The 20,274-nt window shown below is 36.8% G+C and overlaps 1 protein-coding gene across 2 annotated transcripts in view; it reads right to left on the bottom strand.

Annotated features, from left to right (window-relative positions):
- Positions 1-20,274, bottom strand: part of LTBP1 (latent transforming growth factor beta binding protein 1) — a 510,014-nt gene that overhangs the window by 138,421 nt on the left and 351,319 nt on the right. Inside the window, exons 13-15 of one of the 2 annotated variants that reach the window (XM_036749323.1) lie at positions 19,988-20,010; positions 15,835-15,928; positions 15,119-15,217 (exon numbers count right to left, since the gene is read on the bottom strand). In XM_036749323.1, coding sequence (XP_036605218.1) covers positions 15,119-15,217; positions 15,835-15,928; positions 19,988-20,010 — 216 coding nt within the window. The remainder of the gene's footprint in view (positions 1-15,118; positions 15,218-15,834; positions 15,929-19,987; positions 20,011-20,274) is intronic. The other variant, XM_036749324.1, reaches the window with a different exon arrangement.

The raw sequence follows: 20,274 nt of genomic DNA, 5'->3' as shown, positions 1-20,274 counted from the left end.
TTTTCTGTGTTCACTGTAGTAAAAACATCAGAGTATAACCAGAAAGTTAATATGTCATAATATTTTGGCTATGAGCTCAAAGACTCCACAAATTAAACTGTGACAGAAAAGAGATGGTGCAATCCCATGGAAAACCTTGATGCAAAGGAAGCTTCCCAAGAGCTGATGACTCATGAAATATGGTCTTTCCTATGAGTCAGTACCACAGGTTAGTAGGAGGTCAGAGAGCAGAGTATTGTTAAAAGCAATTGTGGTTTGTGTGATGAGGAAAATAGGTGTCTTACAGTCAGTGAAGATGGAAATACATACTCTACAACAGGAGGGATATTTTTAAAAACAACAATAATAATGCCTTAGCAGAAATCAACTCTGGAAATAGCCTATATTATAGCTGGAGCTATAATTTCAAACAAATACCATGTTCATTTTTATTCTTTCCCTTAAACTGTTTTTCTCTTTTGCTGTGTGACTTTCAAACTGCCTGTACAATTAATTTCAGAAGAAAGTGGGTTCCAGAAGGAGTCATGCTATGCACAAAGACTCAATTTCTTCCTTTGTGCTTTGATTTATACCAGAGGGCTTGGGAATTCTGTGAGATGCACATTTACAAGATTTTTCTATGAGCTAACAAATTTTTATGCCATTTTTTGGTCAGAAGAAAAGAACTTCTAGAAGTTAACAAATTGTCAAAGATACAAGAAAGGAACAACTAAATAATTTTGACAGCAGACAGATGAGTTATTAAAATGTCTGTTCCTACATTATCACAAAATCTGGAAATGAATGCCAAAGAAGGGATGCCATAATTATCTAATGCTTACAAGATGCTTGCAACAAAGATATCCTGACTATCACAGCAGGATTTTTTTTTTTACAGCATACAAGATACTTATTTCTGAACCCTGGGTGATGAATTTTTTCAGTCATAGCAACTCTCAAAAACAAATTATTAGGGGGCAGAGCCAAGATGGCAGCTGGAAAGCAGGGACTGGTGTGAGTTCCCCACCGAGTCCCTCCAAAAACCTATAAAAATGGCTCTGAACCAATTCTAGAACTTCAGAACCCTCAAAATAGCAGAGGGAAGCAGGGCTCCAGCCCAGGACAGCCTGGATGGTCTCTGGGTGAGATCTATCCCGCACAGAGCTGGGAGAGGAGTGGAGCTGAGTGGAGCGGAGCAGAGCCCAGCATGGGTGTCGTGGACCAACCAGACCAGGAGCCGGGTGGAGCATGCCCTAGTGCCCTGAATCAGTGAGCTGCAGCAGTTACCAGACTTCTCAACCCACAAACACCAAAGACAACAGAGAAGATTAGTGGGAAAAGCTGCTGTGGGAGTGGAAGGAGCTCCCGGTTCGGCTACCACCCCAGGGGGCAGTGGAGGTGCAGCAGCTACAGAAACAGCTGCAGTTGCTTCCAGCCCCAGGCCCACCTGGTAGGAGGAATTAAGTGGCAGATCAGAGCAGGAGTGAAGAGCCTGCTGAAGATCTAAGTGCAGTCCAGGTTGGGGGCTCTTGGGGAAGGAGGACTGCTGCTGTGGCAGAGCTGGCGCATCCCCCCAAGCATGGAACATAGTTCTCTTAACTCTACAAGCAGTCATACCCTGATGAAAAACTCAAGGATCAAGTTAGTTGGCTGGGAACATGGCCAGGCAGTGAAAACGCACCCAGATTCAGTCTCAGACTCTGAAATCTTTCTTTGGTGACAAAGAAGACCAAAACATACAGACAGAAGAAGTCAACAAAGTCAAAGAGCCTACAACAAAAGCCTCCAAGAAAAACATAACTGGTCTCAGGCCATGGAAGAGCTCAAAAAGGATTTGGAAAAGCAAGTTAGAGAAGTAAAGGAAAAATTGGGAAGATAAATGAGAAGGATGCAAGAAAACCATGAAAAACAGGTCAATGACTTGCTAAGGAGACCCCAAAAAAATACTGAAAAATATACTGAAGAAAACAACACCTTAAAATTAGACTAACTCAAATGACAAAAGAGCTCCAAAAAGCCAATGAGGACAAGAATACCTTGAAAGGCAGAATTAGCCAAATGGAAAAGAAGGTCCAAAAGATCACTGAAGAAAATACTACCTTAAAAATTAGATTGGAGCAAGTGGAAGCTAGTGACTTTATGAGAAATCAAGATACTATAAAACAGAACCAAAGGAGTGAAAAAATGGAAGACAATGCAAAATATCTCACTGGAAAAACCACTGACCTGGAAAATAGATCCAAGAGAGATCATTTAAAAATTATTGGACTACCTGAAAGCCATGATCAAAAAAAGAGCCTAGATATCATCTTTCAAGAAATTCTCAAGGAGAACTGCCCTGATATTCTAGAGCCACAGGGCAAAATAGAAATTGAAAGAATCCATCAATTGCCTCCTCAAATAGATCCCAAAAAGAAATCTCCTAGGAATATTGTCGCCAAATTCCATAGCTCCCAGATCAAGGAGAAAATACTTCAAGCAGCCAGAAAGAAACAATTTGAGTATTGTGAAAACACAATCAGAATAACCCAAGACCTAGCAGCTTCTACATTAAGGGACTGAAGGGCTTGTAATATGATATTCCGGAGGTCAATGGAGCTAGGATTAAAACCAAGAATCACCTACCCAGCAAAACTGAGTATCATGCTCCAAGGCAAAATACAGACTTTCAATAAAGTAGAGGACTTTCAAGCTTTCTCAGTGAAAAGACAAGAGCTGAATAGAAAATTTGACTTTCAAACACAAGAATCAAGAGAAGCATGAAAAGGTAATCAACAAAAAGAACAAGAAAAAGAAATTGCAAGGGACTTACTAAAGTTGAACTGTTTTGTTTACATTCCTACATGGAAAGATGATGTGTATGATTCATGAGACCTCAGTATCAGGGTAGCTGAAGGGAATATGCATATATATATATATATATATATATATATATATATGTTTATGTATATATATATGTATATGTGAGTGTGTATGTATGTATGTATGTGGAGAGAGAGCGAGAGAGAGAGAGAGAGAGAGAGAGAGAGAGAGAGAGAGAGAGAGAGCGGGCACAGGGTGAGTTGAAGATGAAGGGAAGATATCTAAAAGAAATAAAATGAAATTAAGGGATGAGAGAGCAACATACTGAGAGAGGGAGATAGGGAGAGATAGAATGGGGTGGATTATCTCACATAAAAGTGGCAAGAAAAAGCAGTTCTGTAGGAAGAGAAGAGAAGGCAGGTGAGGGAGAATGAGTGAATCTTGCTCTCATCAGATTTGACCTGAAGAGGGAATACCATACATACTCAATTGGGTATGTTACCCCACAGGAAAAAAGGAGGAAGAAGATAAAAAAAGGGGGGGGACGATAGAAGGGAGGGCAGACGGGGGTGGAGGTAATCAAAAACAAACACTTTCAAAAGGGGACAGGGTCAAGGGAGAAAATTCAATAAAGGGGGATAGGTTAGGAAGGAGCAAAATATAGTTAGTCTTTCACAACATGAGTATTGTGGAAGGGTTATACATAATGATACGCATGTGGCCTATGTTGAATTGCTTGACTTCTTAGGGAGGGTGGGTGGGAAGGGAAGAGGGGAGAGAATTTGGAACTCAAAGTTTTAAAAACAGATGTTCAAAAACAAAAAAAAAAGATTTTTGTGCATGCAACTAGGAAATAAGATACACAGGCAATGGGGCATAGAAATTTATCTTGCCCTACAAGAAATGAAGGGAAAAGGGGATGGGAGGAGAGTGGGGTGACAGAAGGGAGGGCTGACTGGGGAACAGGGCAACCAGAATATACACCATCTTGGAGTGGGGGGAGGGTAGAGATGGGGAGAAAATTAGTAATTCAAACTCTTGTGAAAATCAATGCTGAAAACTAAATATATTAAATAAAAAAATGACTAAAAAAAACCAAATTATTAAGTCAAAGAGGAATATGGATTTGCACAAGTCTTAGCATTTCTACCCTGCACAATATCTCTTGTATAGGTTCCCTTTTCACCACTCACATAGCCATCACCTTGGTCCAGGCTCTAATCACTTTCTACCTAGACTATGTAAATAACCTCCTCACATCTGGACTATTTCAATAGACTTTTGGTTGATTTCCTTATCTCCAGTCTCTCTGCAGTCTAGTCCAATCTAGTCCATCCTCTATTCAGCTCCACTGATCTTCCTTAAAAACAAGGTCTGACCATATCAAACAAACACTCCCCTACATTCAATAAACTCCAGTGGCTTTGTATTATCTCTAGGGTCAAATACAAAATTATGCTTGGCTTTGGCTCTTCACATTTTGGTCTCTTCCTACCTTTCCAGTCTTCTTTATATTTACCTGCCTCCACTTACTCCATGATCCAGCAACACTGGTCTTATGCTGTTTCTCAGATATGACACACCATCTTTTTACTCTATCTTTTCACTGGCTGTTTCTGTGTCCAAAATCCTCTTTTCCCTCCCTTCCACCTCCTGGCTTCCTTCAAGACCCAGCTCAAATTTTGTCCTCTCCAATAGGTCTTTCCCGGTCCCTAGCAATAACAGTGCCTGCCCCCGAGATTATCTCCCATTTTCATAATATTATTTTCTGTATACGTAGTTATTTCTGTATTGTCTCTCCAACTAGAATGAGGGCAGGGACAGTGTTAATTTGTTTTTCTTTATATCCACTGCACTTAGCACAGGGTTTGGAATATAATAAACACAATGAATGCTTGCTGACTCTGAATGACCCACTAAAGAAATTATGAGTGACTTTGTCACTTACTTACTGAAGTATTTATTCATTAAGAAAGCATTTATTAAGTACTTACCATGCTAGGCACTGAGGAGAGTAAGACAAATATGAAATGGTTCTTACTCTCAAGGAACTTGTATATCATTTTAGGGGTAAATATGGATATTCACTAAATTATACTCCCACTTCCAAACCGAAGAAGTCAACAAACACTATTTCTCATACTACTCCATTTTTATAAACAAAAATTCAAGATTTTCATTCTTTTCAGTTCCATCTCTCCCATCTTTTTCATAATATGCTTGACCCATCTTTGCTGAGAATTTTTTCACAATTGTACACTGTAGAATCTTTGTGCTCCCAGATCACACATTTTTTTTCTTCTCTCTTTTCCTTTCTTTTTCAAAAGATCAAATAAATTCTTCCTTTGTATCCAAATGAGTTTGCTCCATGAGTGTACAAATATAATTTGAACTTCATTTGCAAAGCATGCTTCCTATTCTAGTCCATATTAAATCATTTCCTAAAATGTCAACCCTCATTTTATTCCCCTTTCCCATGAGAAAAAAAAGCTTGAAATGAAAGGTATAAATGAAGAACTCCAACTTCCTTAGTTTTTTCTTTCTTCAATCCCTTCCTTTTAGTCTAGATTTCTAATGTCTCAAACTGGGCCTCTACTAATACCCTACTCTGATGCCCCTTATTGGTATAAACATAATACATGGTTCAGTTCTAGAAAATTATGCCACAAAGTAAGAGATATGGAAGGTCTTGGCTAAGCCAGAAAAAACTTTGAGAAAGGGTCCAGTCTTGAGCTGAATGTTCCTTTTCCAAGGACCAATCTAGCAAAATTTGAAGAGGCTATGATCAGCCTAGCTGCAAAGTACAAACTTTCTGGCTACCTCTGTTGGTAGAGGGAGTATCGCCACTGATAAGGAAAAAAAAGCAGATATTTGATGGATTTGATAAATGCTTACAGATCAACTGCTTGACCTCGGGCAAATCACTTAATCTCTAAAGAGTTCAGTTTCCTCATGTATAATAAATGAGAGGTGGAGGTGCCACTTAAACCTTATATATTCTGTGATTTTGTGATGTATATCAAGATACAATTTGAAAATGCTGGCTGTGATTAAGATAGTACTCCAGGCATAGGAGGAAACGTTATAGCAACCTACTGAGGTGTTCCTAAGAGTTGCATGAAAGGAGAAATACATGATTACAAAACACACCTAACATCTATATTTTGTTAGTGCTACTTTTAAATAAAGAGATAAGCTTTGCTGTCTTGAGGAGGAAGTGGGGGAGGTAGAAAAATTTGGAACTCAAAATCTTACAAAAATGAATGTTTAAAATTATTTTTACACGTAATTGGAAAAAATAAAATACCATTTACAAAAAAGAGGCAAGCTTCATCATGTATAACTAAGGGCTATATCATATCAATTCTACCCGTCTGTCTTCCCTTGGCAAGATTCCACAATCCCAGATAGACAAAACTGGCCAATTCAGACATCTTAGGCTTATTGTTTCCTAATTAATGGGGTGATGATACCTAACAATGAGGTAAACTCATTTCTCTGGAAGGCCTTCATATCAGGTCTTTCTCCTCTACTTTTTATAATGCAAAATTTAACAACATCATTCTAGCTAGTAGGGCAACCTTATGCTACCTTCATACATGGTCATCTTCACTAAAGGGAACAATAGTAGGGAAGCCATCTTTTGTGACTATTACAATGGGAAAAAAGTTACACTCATCAGAGGTGCTCACTGTATAGAGAATCACAACAATTTAATTCTCTTCATGTCAATGGACATATCCCATCGCATTCTTTCAAGTGATTTCATTATTCTGGATAGAAGCCATGACCAAAAGCCAGTGGAAAATCAAATGCTGCATTCATCCAGCCAAAACATGCAATATGGCCAATAATCATTCTAAGATTGCATTATTTATATTATGTTTTCTAAAATTAAATTATTTGGACAAAATATGAAAATTAACATTTTGTTCTTTGCACATTTGTTCTTGTCATGTGAATACAAAAGAAAAAGGCTTCAAACCTAGAGATGTAAATTAAGCTTAGCACATCACCACCACCACCACCACCACCACCACCACCACCACCACCACCACCACCCCCCATTAGCATAGTTTATGGAGGCTCAATGACACCAGCAAACATTTCAGGGACAAATATTTTCCAAAGAACATGGCCAGTTCTAACTCTTCAAAAAATTTGATGAGCAAAAAGTTTTGAAAATACTCTGTCCATCTTAAGTACAAAGAGTTCCATACAGAACAACATATGAGAGACCAGAAGATAATATGGGAAGAATAAGACGGAGGTATAAAATGCATATTCAGAGAAATGTTTACACTAACACACTGGCACCACAAATGAACAAAAATTGCTCTACAACAAATGAAACAGATGCTTTTAACTTTGTCAAAGGTTTACTTTTCAAATGTTTCCTTGGTCTATTAGGACACAATACCAAATCAAATATTTATTTGCCTTAGCAGGCAGTTTGTTTTTATTTGGAAATGGCTTGCCAGTAAAGGTGTAAGCCACCAAGTCATTTGCTATGATGGAAAATAACATAATTGTTTGCTGTAGATATTCTACTCTTTTTATCATTAATGAACTTCAAAATATATCTAGTTATATCTGAAATAAATAGTCCCAACACTGCTACCATAAACTCTCACTGATAAGCATAAAGAAATAATTAGATTTAATTTCATCCTTTATTTTTTGTTCTACACATTCTTAAACTTGTGAGAGAATGTAAATTAGGCAAAGAAAGGGGATACCTTCTTGCTCTGCTTAGGGAAGACAAATCTTTCATTGCCCTCATATTCAAGAGACAATTTAGGAAAATTAATAGTCAGCCATCAACATTTGTGGATTTCACATTCATGGTTTTGGTTATTCAAAGATTAGCCATCAATAATTAAATGGGAATTTTTGGAGATTTGCAGCATACCAGAGAAAATCACAAATTATGGATGTATGTAAAGAAAACTTTAAAAAACTGAGTAAGTCATAAATGCATAAATACTATATATTATGAATCTATTTTATCATTTACTACCATAAGTATAAATATAGAAATGTATTATAAACAGATTTTGTTGAAAGTTTCAGTGCACTAAAGAACTATAGGCTATGCATTCTCTTTGAGAATACTTTTTGTCTCTGTACCAGACTCAATCATGTGATTTTCTCCCACAGTGAACTTTTCATAGGAGAAGGCAGTTGCTACAGCTACATTTGCAAATGCATAGTGTATGAGATACTAATCTTTCTCACATGGAAACTGCAAGTTCCTTATGAGTGTAGTGTGTTGTTTTATCTTTTTGTGTTAAATAAATTTGATCAGAATTATTAAAAAAAAAAAGGTTTGAGCTAAGGCCTGAAGTTATTCCCAGTTTTTCACATCTGCAGGGTTCCTGTGTCCCTAACCTCCATGAATGTCAAGAAACAATGGTATTTGAATCTGTATGATGTCATCCTAGAAAGCAGTTCCATAAGAGAGACATTGATCAATCAATCTAAGTCAAACTATAATTGTCATAAAAAGCTGTTTTAGCTACACCACAAATTCTTCATAGTCTAAGTCAGTTTGAAGAAAGCATCTAATTTACCAAGAAACAAAATTTACCAAGAGACAAATTTACCAATAATCATTTATTAAGTGCCTTCAGTGTTCCAGGCACTGTGCTAAGTGCTGGGGAGACAAAGAAAGGAAAAAGTCAGTCCCTACTCTCAACAGGCTCACAATATAACGAAGGAGTTCACCTACAAGGACTATGTACAGACAACTATATGCAGAATAAATTGTTGTTGTTACTCAGTCCTTTCAGTTGTGCCTGACTGTTCATGATCCCATTTGGGGTTTTCTTAGCAAAAATACTGGAGTGGTTTGCCATTTCCATCTCCAGCTCATTTTGCAGATGAGGAAACTGAGGCAAACAAGGCTAAGTGACTTGCCCAGGTCACACAGCTAGTAAAGGCTGGATTTGAACTCAGCTCTTCTTAACACTAGGCCTGGCACTCTATCCACTATGCCACCTAGCTGCCCATAGAATAATTATGAAATTATAAATAGAGGGAAGGCACTGGAATGAAGAGTACTGGGAAAAGCTTCCTGTAGAAGATAGGATTTTAGCTTGAACTTGAGAGAGGTCAGAGAAACCAGGTGAGCAGCTAGATGAAAAAGTGGATAGATTGCTGAAGTCAGGAAGATTCATCTTCATGAGTTCATATCTGGTCTCAGACATTTACTAGTTGTGTGACCTTGGGCACTGTGACCTGTGGACCCTGTTTGCCTCAATTTCTTCATCCGTAAAATGAGCTGGAGAAGGAAATGACAAACCACTCTATATCACTGCCAAGAAAACCCCACATGGGGTCACAAAGAGCCAGAAACAACTGAAAAGACTGAAAAACTAAAGAAATCAGAAGAGAGAGATGAGGAGGGAGAGCATTCCATGCATTAAGGACAGTCAGTGAAAATTTTCCAAATCGGGAAATTGAGTGTCATAGTGCCTTATTTCGGGAACAGAAAGAAAGCCAATGTCATTGGATCAAGGTGGGGGCAAGGGGAGGAGGGAAAGAGGGAGAGAAGAGGAAGAAGAAGAGAGACAGAGACAGAGAGAATGTGATAGAGTGTAATAAGAATGGAAGACATCTATGAATGACTTCATGTTCAGATTGAGGAGGTTAAGGGAAGAATGGAAGAGGACTACTTTGGGGGGGGGGGGCTTTGAATACCAAACAGAGGGTTTTCTATTTGTTCCTGGAGATAGGGAAGCACTGGAGTTTATGGAGTAGGGAGTGATATGGTCAGACATGAGCTTTAGGAAAATCACTTTGACGCGTGTCTATTTATATTGTCCCACTTGTTGGATGTTCCAAAAAGCTTCTTTTATTATAGGAAATTGGGACAGAGACAAACATTACATTAAGGGAAAAGAGAAACCTTGAAAAAATAATTTTTTTTTCAAAATCAACAACATTTAAGTTTCCTAGGAAGGAAGTATTCATGCCAAAGAGTCTTTGCCAAGCTCTGATTTAGCTATCTTCTAGCAAAGTTCATTTCCTTTCTAAAAGTTATTCTGTACCATGAAGGAAGCTAAAGACCCACAGTATTTTCAATGAGTAGCTGCATTTCAATAACAACTAAACAGAATTTGGCTAGTCAAACTCTGCACAGGGCTACTGAGTGAAATTATCAGCATCCAACAGCTGCTTCCTGCCTTGCCCATTGCTAAGCAGCACGAAAGTTAAAGGTTATTTCTGTACTGACAATTTGCTATGTATTATTTAGAAAACTGGTACAGGATAAAGTTGTTTCCTCACTGCCAAGTTGTCATTTTTGAAAAGGGTCACTGAAAGGGTATAATATTGTCTCTCCTTGCTATTATCAGCAGAAGTTAATTCTTTGGAGGATCATAACTGTCCTTTGTACATCTTTGTACCCTCAATAGGACAGAGAATGGGTCTTCAAACAATAGGTACTTTATTATAATTTAATGAATTAATATAGTATTAATATAGTATTTAATTATTAACATAGTATTTAACATAGTATTCCAGCATAAGAAAAAGATGGAAGGAAAATTGGAAAATCAGTATAATAATAATAATAGTTCACACTGATATGGCATTTTTAAGGTTTGGAGAGCACTATACACACACACACTCATATGTATCATCTCATCCGAGATTCACAAAGACCCTGGTTGGTAGATGCTATTATTCCCACTTTAGCAATGAAGAAACTAAGCTCAGAAAGCTTAAGCTTAGAGGCACAGAGCTAATATATGGCCGAGACAAGATTAAGGACCCAGGTTTTCCTAAATCTAAGTCCAGCATTCTTCCCACTATACAATACTGCCAATCAATTCTCCACTTCCTACCCACAAAAACAAAACCCTACAGTCATTAGTTGATGTCATTATTCCAAACATTAATAATTGACATCTATATAAAACTATAAGGTTTACAAAGAGCTTTACATATATTAATCTCATTTAAGCCTAACCATAACATGCTGAGAGAAATGCTATCTATTGCCAATATTTTATGGATGAAAAAACTGAGAATCAAAAAGATCAATAGATAACCATCAAGTACTGGCTATAGGCCAGGTGCTGTGCTAGGCACTAGGGATACAAATATAAAAGTGACAAAGTTCCTACCCTCAAAGAACTTACATTTCAATAAAGGAATACAGCACTGAGTGGAGGCCAGGAAAGGGAATGTTGGCCAAAGTTGAAAGGGAATGTGAATGAATGCATAAGAAGGTAGATTGTCAAGTCTTTTTAATTTAATCTGATTATCATTCCCAGAGCAAAGTAAGATATGGAAAAGGAATGATGGCAAAATGTCTACAATGATACCGACTCTCAGAAGATTTCTGAACAAAGTTATTTCTCTAATGGCATCTAACATGATCTTAACATAAGGATGGGAGATATTTTTTCAGAGGAGACTCCACAAGACTGTCTTTGGTGTCTTGGGATCAAATGTTTGTCTGTAAATCAATAATAAATACAACAGTCAATGCTTGCCTTCTCGATGGGTAGGAGGAAAATAATCTGGAATTCAAAACTTTTTTTAAATGAATGTAAAAAATAAATAAAAACCCCAATAAATACAAGGCATTACATTCCATCTCTCTCACTCAAATGTGTGACAATGAAGATATCATCTATAGAAAACTCTAGCAGAGGTCTGCCTTGTTCTCTGCTCCTGTTTTCATCAAGAATATACTGAAGATATGCTTAAACCATTTTCATATTTGTTGAGGCCAAAAAGTAGGCATTTCATTTAACCTTTTTAGTGGCCTTCTTTGGGAATAATGCTTCCTTTGAAATATCCTGATAATTGGTCACTGATTTAGCCAAAATTTCTTTATACCCAAAGTAGCAATATATTTTTTGGAGAGTTCCATGTGTAATTGAAAAAAATTCATTGCCTACGTCTTTTGTGTTTTAAATAATAACAATATTGATAATAACTATTATTAATGTAGCATTTACTTTGTTCCAGGCACTGTGCTAAGGCTTTACAATTGTTATCTTATAACATTCTACACAGTAACAGTAACATTGTGCAATGACCAACTTTGACAGACTTAGCTCTTCTCAGCAATGCAATGATCTAAGACAATTCCAGAGGACTCATGCTTCAAAATGCTATCCATATCCAGAGAAAAAACTGTGGAGTCTGAATGCAGATTGAAGCATACTTTTCCTTTTTGTTTTTTTATCTCTCATAGTTTTTTTTCCTTTTGTTCTAATTTTTCTTTCACAACATGACTAAGGTGGAAATATGCTTAATATGATTGCACATGTATAGCCTATATCAGATTTTTTGCTGTCTTGGGGGAGGGGGTAGGGAGAAAAAATTTGGAACTCAAAATCTTAGAAAAGTGAATGTTAAAAACTATCTTTATACGTAATTGAAAAAAAAATAAAATGCTATTAAGTGGAAAAAACAATTATCTCATCTATACATATATATTATTTTCAGCTTATTATATAAGCACTTAAAGATTGGAGAAAATAAATGGATAACTTTGCATAAAATTAAAAAGTTTTTCCACAAACAAATCCAGTTAAGTTTAGAAGGGAAACAGCTAACTAAAGAAAAAACAACTTTATGTAGCAAGTTTCTCTAACAAAGATCTCATTTCCAAGCTAAGGAACTGATTCAATTTTTAGGAATCTTTGCTGGTTTACTTTGAGAACCTTAGAGTAAACTAAAAATTAATTCAAATCTTTGTATTACTTTTCTCTGATAAGAGTTTGGTACCTAAGATATATAAGCAATTAACAAACATACACATATACATACATAGATTATATGTGTGTATATGTATGTATGTATATATATACATTTCCCAATAGATAAGTGGTCAAAGGTAAGGTTATAGACAGTTCTCAAAAGAAAATTTGTGAAGTATTAAAGAAAACATGAACAACTGCTCTAAATCACCAATAAAAAGAAAAAATGTAAATCAAAACACCCTGCAAATTGGCCAAAATAACAATAAATGTGATAGCCAATGTTGGAGGGGTCATGCGAATATGGGCACATTGGTGCATACCCTTTGACCTAGAGTTTCCTTTACTAGGCTCATACCCCAAAAGAAGCCACTGATAAGGAGAAAATCCCCATACAACAAAACATTTATAATAGCACTTTTTGTAATAGTAAAAATTGGATAAAAATGTAGATTCCCATCAACTAGGGAATGGCTGAACAAACTGTGATACATGAATGAAATAGGATATTGCTATGCTATAAGAAATAATGAATGTGATTAATATAGCGTGAAAAGATTTATATGAATTAATGCAGTGAAGCAAGAATAGCCATGAAAACAATACACACAATAGCTACAACAATATAAATGAAAAGGACCCCCCCAAAAATCAAATGTGAATTTTGTGAAGTTATAAAGAACTCAAAGACTTATAAAATTATAAAGACTCAAAACTGTAAAGATATGAGAGGATGTATCCAGCCCAACCCTTTATGGAAATGGAAGCCCAAAGGTGATGCACATTGTACATCTTTTCAGACTTCTCAAGGTACTGATCAGTTGTGATGATTTTTTTCCTTTTTTTAAAAAATACTTGTCACATATGAAGGCTCACAGAGATGGCTCTCTAGAAGGAAAAGGGGGAGGAATATTGAGGAAAAGATCTTGTTGTTGAGTCATTTTTCAGTCATGTCTGACTCTTTATGACCCCATTTCTTGGCAAAGATACTGAAATGGTTTGCCATTTCTTTCTCGAGCTCATTTTACAGATGAGGAAACTGAAGTGTTTGAGGCCAGATTTGAACTCAGGACAACAAGTCTTCCTGACTCTAGGCGCAGCACTCTTATCCATTGTGCCACCTAACTGTCCCACTAACGAAAACTACGGTGATTTAAATTGTTCTGCTTCTGCTTATTTAACTCTGTATTAGTTTATGCAAGTCTCATAAATCTATTAGATTGTAAGTTCTTTGAGGGCAGGGACTGTCTTTTGCTTCTTTTTGTGTCTCCAGAGCTTAGCACAGTGCCTGGCACACAATAAGTGTTTAATAAACGTTTACCGATTGACTGATATTAATTAAAGTCTTCCTAGACTTCTCTGAAACTGATAGTTGCCAAGCACTGTGCTAAATTCTGTAAATACAAAAAAGAAGCAAAGGACAGTCCCTGCCCTCAAGACTGTTAAGGTCTCTGATCAATGAAAAGAACAACTAGGATTGAGAAAGATGACTGATGAACAAAATCACCTTCTGATAATGAAGTGATGGATTAAACACATAGAAATAAGACGCACATTTTTGGACATGGCAAATGTAGGCATTTGTTTTACTGGGCCATATATATTCATCACAAGGATCTTGTTTTGTTTTTTCTTTTCTTTTTTGCTTTTTTGGCAGGGCAGTTGGGGTTAAGTGACTTGCCCTAGGTCACAGAGCTAGGACATGTGTCAAGTGTCTGAGTCTGGATTTGAACTCAGGTCCTCCTGACTCCAGGGCTGGTGCTCTACTCACTGCACCACCTAGCTGCCCCCTGTTCTTTCTTTTCAATAGGGGAAGAGGTGGGAAGGAGAGAAAATAAGTATTTGTTAAGTGAATTTTTTTTTAAGTTCATACTTATGACTTCTTTGTTTTTTAACCTCTCATGAGTTTTGTCATATTCTGATAATGAAATATGCAAATCTCTGAATATTGTATTTTATCCATTTCTCTTTGTAGCATTTTAAACTTTTATTAACATAAATATGGAACTGCTTGGCATATATAAATTAAAATATAATTATGTTATTTAAAATCTCTGTTACCATTAGAGAATACTAGTGGTTTTCCACTGATGTATTTTAACTCTCCAATATTTTAAAAATCCAACAAAACCTGACCAAACACATGAAATATGCCTGTTGGTAGTATTCCCTCTTATCTCCCTTCTACAGAGGTCATTATCCCATTGCTCCATTGGAATTCTACCCATGATGTTGGAGCTTCTATGCAATGATCTTAAAGGCATTCTCTTCTGAGGTTTTTTAAAGAATGTTTTGTTTGTCTCTCATAATTACTTAATAATCAGGTAAGACTCACGTGGAGGATTTCTGACAATATCTTAGAATAAATTTTTCAGTAATTAATGCAAATATAGGTGACAATTGGAAGTTCTAACTTTCTTAAAATTTGAAAAACCCATATTTTAATGTTTACTATGGTACTGCCATATCCTCCTCCTTGCTAGATTTTGTTGTTAAGCTAATATTCTGAGTTATCAGAATATTACCTTTGCTGTCATTGACTATTAATTACTTAGATGCTACATTAGTCATGGCACTTTCACTAGACACAGACTATATCATACACTGCACCATACCTGTAACTTGAGTGGGTGCAATCACTTGGCTGGCACTTGATGTAGAAGCTTCAGGAGCGACCTCAACAGGCACAGGAGGTGATGTTTTTTCAATCACTACTATATGACAAGGGGTAAATGGATAAAAAAGAAAGCACATTGTGTATGTGAGAAGTCCATTCCAAAACACACGCAGACTGCAAAAGCAATTTCACAATAGACAACAATAATTTGAAGGCCTATGAACTGCAGGAATTTTGAGGGGGCACCTCACTGGAAACCTGTAAATAACAGCAAATGCTAGCGAGTGTCTAAAAGACTAATTTAAGACAGTGGGTGCAAATGAAACAAAAGTATTTCACCTCCGTGCCCACACAAAATGCAGATAAATAGGGTAGTGGTCCCTTTACTCCATGAATTATGAGGACCTCTTCACTATACAAAAATTTCCTGGATCTTCACATGATAGTGGCAAAACTTTACCTATGCACTGATCTTAAAGGAAAATTAAAAAACACAAGTATTGCTATATTTCATGCCATGTTCCTTTTATACACAATAACAGTCTCAGGTTATAAACTAATTTTTTCCACATTTACTTAGAAATGATTAATGTATGAATCCAAAATTAATTATCAATCTCTGAAAAGTAAAGAAATACGAAACTTATTATCACCTTCTTTGATTTAGAATAGATAAATATAGTTTTTCCCATTATTTCAATGAAAATGGGCTACCTGGATACTGTGGATGTAGATTAATGGTTGAAATGCCAGGAGACAACTGGGGTTGACCAGGTTCAAGCTTGGTTTTCTCTTGGTCAACTAATTCCTAGGTGTTAAAAAAAGGATAAAAGTGAAAAACCATTGTTTAATTCCTTTATATTATGGCTCTTACCCAATCAATTGTTTTCTTAATAAAACTCAAAAAGGGAATATGAAGCTTCAGGGAAAATGTGAATTATTTCATTTTATTTTAAAACATATTATATAAAACATTTTTAATAAAATAATTAGTACCAACCTCTGCATACAAAGGACATGTTCATGGTCCAGAATTGCTATGGTAAAGGCTTTAAGTTGTTTTTCTAGGACTGGTGAATGATTTGTGTTAATCCATCCACACTCTCTCACTCTGACACCCTGATGACCAACACACATTTTCAAGACAGCTGGCTCACTCTGCTCAGTCCCACAAAGGGAATGAACTCATTACCTTGGCCTCCTTCATACATTACTCTAACCAATGGAGCCAAAGACAATAGATTAAACATTAGATATGACAAATTTGCTACAACAGATCATCTGGTAAAGTAAAACTTAATGTCAGTCACAATATATGTATAAAGAAAGAGGTCATATTGCAACTTCCCGTGGACACCAACCTTTCTTTTGAGTGTATCACACTCCTAATTCTCAGAACAGTGATAGTCAGTGTAACTGAGGAAAAGTCAGTAACTGCTTAAGCCAGAATGGCTGTGTAACGATGCATTTGTTACAAGGTAATTGTTTTTTTCTGCAGTCCTTGACTTCTTTGACTTTCCCGAAGGATTGGGCACTGCTAACCATTGTCTCCTCCTACAGACTCTCTGTTCCCATAGTTTCTGCTTTAGTCTCCTGGGTCTCTGTCTCTGCATCTACTATTGCTCCCCTCTCCTTGGCTGACATCCTCCTCGTCTGGCTCCAATAATGTTGGCATTGCTCAAGGCTCTTTCTGAGGCCCACTTCTTTTCTCTCTATAACTTTATCCTTGGAGAGTTTACCCACAATCCTTGACATCTCTAATTGAGAAAGCTATTTATCCTTCATGACCTAGCTCAAAGGTCAATTACTCCATGAAGCCTTCCACAATGCCCCCACCTATAAGAAACTTCTTCATCATTTATCCTCATAGTATTTTATACTTTCTTGTGTACCTACCAGGTTCTAGTTTGTACTATTTATCTGTTTATGTACCTCATCTTACACCATCCTCTACATGATGTCAATTTCCCGGAGGCAGGAATCGTATCTTATTTATCTTCCTATTTCCCCCAGAAACATATGACCCTGCATATGTCTCTTTCATTATTAGGTGCTGTAGAATTGCATTTAGCTTATTTGGAGGTCAGAAGACGTCAGTAAATAATACCAATTTCCACTTGTGAGGCCTTTCACTTCATTTGTCTGGCCCTCAGTTTCCTCTTCTAAAATGACAGGGCTGCACTGATCATCTGATCCTAAAAGCCCCTGAATTCTAACTAAGCTCTCTGTGTTTCTTCAACTACTAGCATATAAATTCCAGAAGGAAAGAAGGTAACTCCAACATCTTTTCTATCCTCCCTCAGTGATTTACATATTGTACACAGAGTAGATGCTTTGTAAATATTTGTTGTATGGACAAAGCAAAAAAAGTATCCTTCATTATCTTATTCTCAAGACCTGCAATGAAAGGTATAAAATAAGTCATACATTTACTTGATGAATTGTAGAGATCCTCTATAGAGGTTTTGTGGGAGAACAAGGACAAAACTCATACTTATTGTGGTGAATGGAATACTGAGCTTGGAGCCAGAAAGACCAGACCTCAAATCTCACCCATCTCTTACTAGATGGATTATCTTAGGCATATCATCCCATCTCTCTCAGCCTTTGTTTCTCCCACTGTACAATGAATGGGTTGGAATGCATGACCTCTGAGGTCCCTAACCTCAGGATGGGTGGTACAATGGAAAGTATCTTGGATTCGGAGTCAGGAGGACCTGGATTTGATACCCAGTCATGTGACCTTGGGCAAGTTATTGAAAATCTCAGGACCTCAGTTCCTCATCCATAAAAAGAGAGGTATGGACAGAATGCTTTGAAGGTCCCTTCCCACTCTAAATATAATCTAGATTTGACCCAGTCTAAGGATAGCCACAGATTCTAGTCTATAGAAGTTTTATACATCTTCATGTTACAGATAAAGAAACAAAGCATAGGGGCAAGTAAGATGGTGCAGTGGATAGAGCACTGGGCCTGGGGTCAAGAAGAGCTGAGTTCAAATCTGACCTCGGATACTTCCTAGCTGTTTGACCCTGGGCAAGTCCCTTAACCTCTACCTGTCTTAGTTTCCTCAACTGTAAACTAGGATTAATAATAGCACCTACCTCTCAAGGTGGTTGTGAGAACCCAATGAGATAATACTTGTAAAGTGCTCAGTACACTGCCTGGTGTATATAGTAGATGTTGAATTAATGCTTGTTCACTTCCTCACCTTCCTCTACACTAAGTGCCTAAGGGAACTCAAAGAATCAGCAGTAAATTACTGAGAATAAAATGAAAGTCCCTAGAATTACTACTGGCTATGTCAACCACTCACATTTATCTGAGCTCTCTTTCCCAGCAGCTGCCAAATCTTACTGCTTCTTTGTGTACATCCCTTCCATTCAAGTCCATCCCACTCCCAGAGTGATCCTTACTGCCTCCCACCTAGATTAATCTAACAGACTCCAAATTAGTCTCTTTTTTCCTAGTTTTTTCACCACTCCAGTCCATCCTATGCCACTACTTGCCAAAGTAATTTTCTTTAAGCACAGATCTGGCTCTATCACTTCCCTTACTCAACACCAAAATCCAGTGAATTTCAACTGGCTCTAGGATAAAACATAAACTCTTCAGTTTAGCTCATAAAGTCCTATACAAACTGGCACCAGCCTATCTTCCTAGCTTCATTAGGCCTTATTCTCCCTCTCACACTGTAAGAGTCAATCAATGTGGCCTCCTCTCCATTTCTCACACAAAACATACGATCTGCCTTCTCTGGGTCTTTGCATTGGCTGTGCCACATGCCTGCAATACACGCCCTCCCTCAAAAAGCAGCTCTCTTCTTTTAAGATGCAGCTCAAGCACCATCTTCCCCATGAAGTCTTTCCTGATGCCCCAACCTGCTAATGCTCCCCCTCACAAACTGCTTTGTATTTAACTACTTTATATATGTTTATTTATTAACTTTGTTTTTATGCTGTATATATTTTACATGTTTGTTATTTTTCCTGTTATAAGGTAAGTTCACTGTGAGAAGCAACTCTTTTATTCTTTGTATCTATATTCCCAGTGTATGGCACATACTTCGTGCTTAATAAGTTCTTGTTGGTTAATTGACACAAAGCAACATTCTAATTTTATGCCACCAACTAGAGTTTGATAGAAATTTATCTAAAATGTTTTCTAGTTCTGTTTCTTCTTGACATCTTCTGCTCTTGGTCTAATGCCAATTAGATTTAATTTCAATTGTATTTTGAAAACTATTTATATATCTGTATTTATAGAAAGAGCCACACAGCATGCTAGATAGAGGGCTAGACTTGGAGTCAGAAAGACCTGAGTTAAAAGATTCTGCCTCAGACACTTACTTACTAGTTGTGTGACCCTGAATAAGTCACTTAACCTAACTGTCCCAGTTTTTCCATCTGTAAAATGGAATAAGATAGCTTACCTCACAGTGTTATTTTGAGTAACAAATAAGATCATATATATAAATTTCTTTGTAAATTTTAAAGCACTACATTAATAAGTTTATTATTTTTATCATACACATAGGTATTATAGAAATATGCTTATGTACATATGTGTTTGTACAGACATATGCCCATGTATACACACATGAATAAGCAAATGTCTATCAGGATTCTTACAAGGGCATTCCAAGCCTCTAGCTCTTTGATTTGGATCTGGGCTCTTACCATCTAGTGACTTAGTTACCCTCTTATTCCTTCATTCTGTCTCCTTTATATGTGGGCGCACGATCCTTCATAGGTGGGCAATATAAACATGGTTCTCTATGTTGAAACAGAGTCTACAAACATATCTAATTTAACAATCCTCTCTATTAGATAAACTAAATGAAAAGTATGAAGAATGAATAAATTACCTTCTCAGGTGTTGCAGTGGCCACTAAAATCAGAAAAGAAAGAAAATTTAAAATTTAAAACAATGAATAGCACATATTCCCTTCTTACAACTTTTTACCAGGAAGACCCTAATATCCTAATGCAATAGGACTACAAATATAATTTTTCCACTGGAAGCAAACATTACTCTAAGATATCACTTTTCAGAGAGAGAATAAACCCTTACATTAAGTCCATGTTGTCTTTCTAATATTTGTATTCCCATATCTAGCATGGTGCCTAGAACATAATAGGTACTTTATAAATG

Source organism: Trichosurus vulpecula, chromosome 3 (assembly GCF_011100635.1).
Source record: "Trichosurus vulpecula isolate mTriVul1 chromosome 3, mTriVul1.pri, whole genome shotgun sequence".
NCBI lineage: Eukaryota > Metazoa > Chordata > Mammalia > Diprotodontia > Phalangeridae > Trichosurus > Trichosurus vulpecula.
The sequence above is the reverse complement of the archived record's forward strand: the minus strand, read 5'-3'. Positions and strand labels throughout refer to the sequence as shown.